Raw genomic sequence first — 1,314 nt, forward strand, 5'->3', positions numbered from 1 at the left:
AGAGCGGTACCATGTTATTTTCAAATGTCTTAATAATGTTATCTGCAAGTCCTCGGATGAGTGGCTTTATCTATCAGGTTAGTAGATTTCATATAAAAGAAAAAGTAGGAACCATAATGAAAAGAGGTTTTCGTCCAGATGCAATATTTCCACTATAGCTTTAAAAGCTCCAGCCAGAAAAGGCAGAATATTTGAACACTTCATTGTAATTAAACAGCTTATAAGAGCAGATGTTCCTTACATCAAAGGCCTTTGTATTACTCTAATGAGTTTATCCTGAATGTCTACTGCTCTGGTTATGAGTTAGGTTATGAATGTATAAATAGAAATCTAAGTCTGCAACTAGATCAATTAGTGGCAGCATTTTACAGGCCCACATTATATCGTTACTGCTGAGAAAACATGAAGCTGAGACCTGTTCCTATGACTGTCTTTATTACAGTCATATCACATAATTTGGGTTTCTGAGATACAAGTCATTAAATTCTTTAAGAAATTAAACTTCTGCTTTTGCCTCGTTGCCCCCAAAAGAACAAGATGGGTCACCAGTAACTCTATTGGAGCCATCTGAGAAAATTTGACCAGGATTCTCGTTCTTGCCACATCTGTTCAAACTGGCACAGTCTGATCTGGAAATATGGCCTCTATATGTACTGCCAGTGTTTCCAACCATATGCGAAGGATATAGGCTTCGTTAAGTTGGACTAAATGAGCTTCCTTGAGTGGATCATTCTAGACATCTACCTTACTATAGAAACAATGCTAGCTCTTTGTATATAAAGTAGAAACTTCAATTATGAGTGTTTTAATGTGAATAGAATAGTCACATGATCGTGGCAATCTCCTTTTTAAATTTTACTATTATCTTCTCAGTAGATTCATCTTCAAAATTGATGGTTTGTTTCCTTCTGGTTAGATAAAAGGATTTGTGCTGGAAAAAGAAAGCAATTAAACTTCCCTCAGTCTGCTCCCAAAATATGGAGTATTATAAGTTACTGTTGCCTCTTATATTTTGGCCTAGCAATGGCTAATTGTCACAAAAGTTGAGTCTTTGTTTACAGATTCTTATGAAAATGTATTAGAAAAATAAACTGTTTGTAAATCCTGATCTTTTAGGAAAACACAACCCACATTTCCCCCTTACTTTCTTGTCTGATTAAAATTTAAAGCAGGGAAATGTATTATCTATTGACAGACCAGGGAAATATGTCTAGTCATAATTAAGCAGTGATTCCTGAGAGAGTCAGAAAATCTAATAAAAATAAGCGGAGACACATATAAACACAGATTTAATGGGAATTTTTTTTTTTTCCC

The 1,314-nt window shown here is 34.7% G+C and overlaps 1 protein-coding gene and 1 pseudogene across 1 annotated transcript in view; both read left to right on the top strand.

Moving 5' to 3' along the window:
- The window catches only part of ARHGEF6 (Rac/Cdc42 guanine nucleotide exchange factor 6), a 111,134-nt gene that overhangs the window by 89,027 nt on the left and 20,793 nt on the right, over nucleotides 1-1,314 (top strand). Inside the window, exon 14 of the mRNA XM_006924196.3 lies at nucleotides 5-126. Within this exon, the coding sequence (XP_006924258.2) occupies nucleotides 5-126 (122 nt within the window). The remainder of the gene's footprint in view (nucleotides 1-4; nucleotides 127-1,314) is intronic.
- LOC102884709 lies at nucleotides 532-708 on the top strand (annotated as a pseudogene).

The sequence above is a fragment of the Pteropus alecto genome, unplaced genomic scaffold (assembly GCF_000325575.1).
Source record: "Pteropus alecto unplaced genomic scaffold, ASM32557v1 scaffold139, whole genome shotgun sequence".
Lineage (NCBI taxonomy): Eukaryota > Metazoa > Chordata > Mammalia > Chiroptera > Pteropodidae > Pteropus > Pteropus alecto.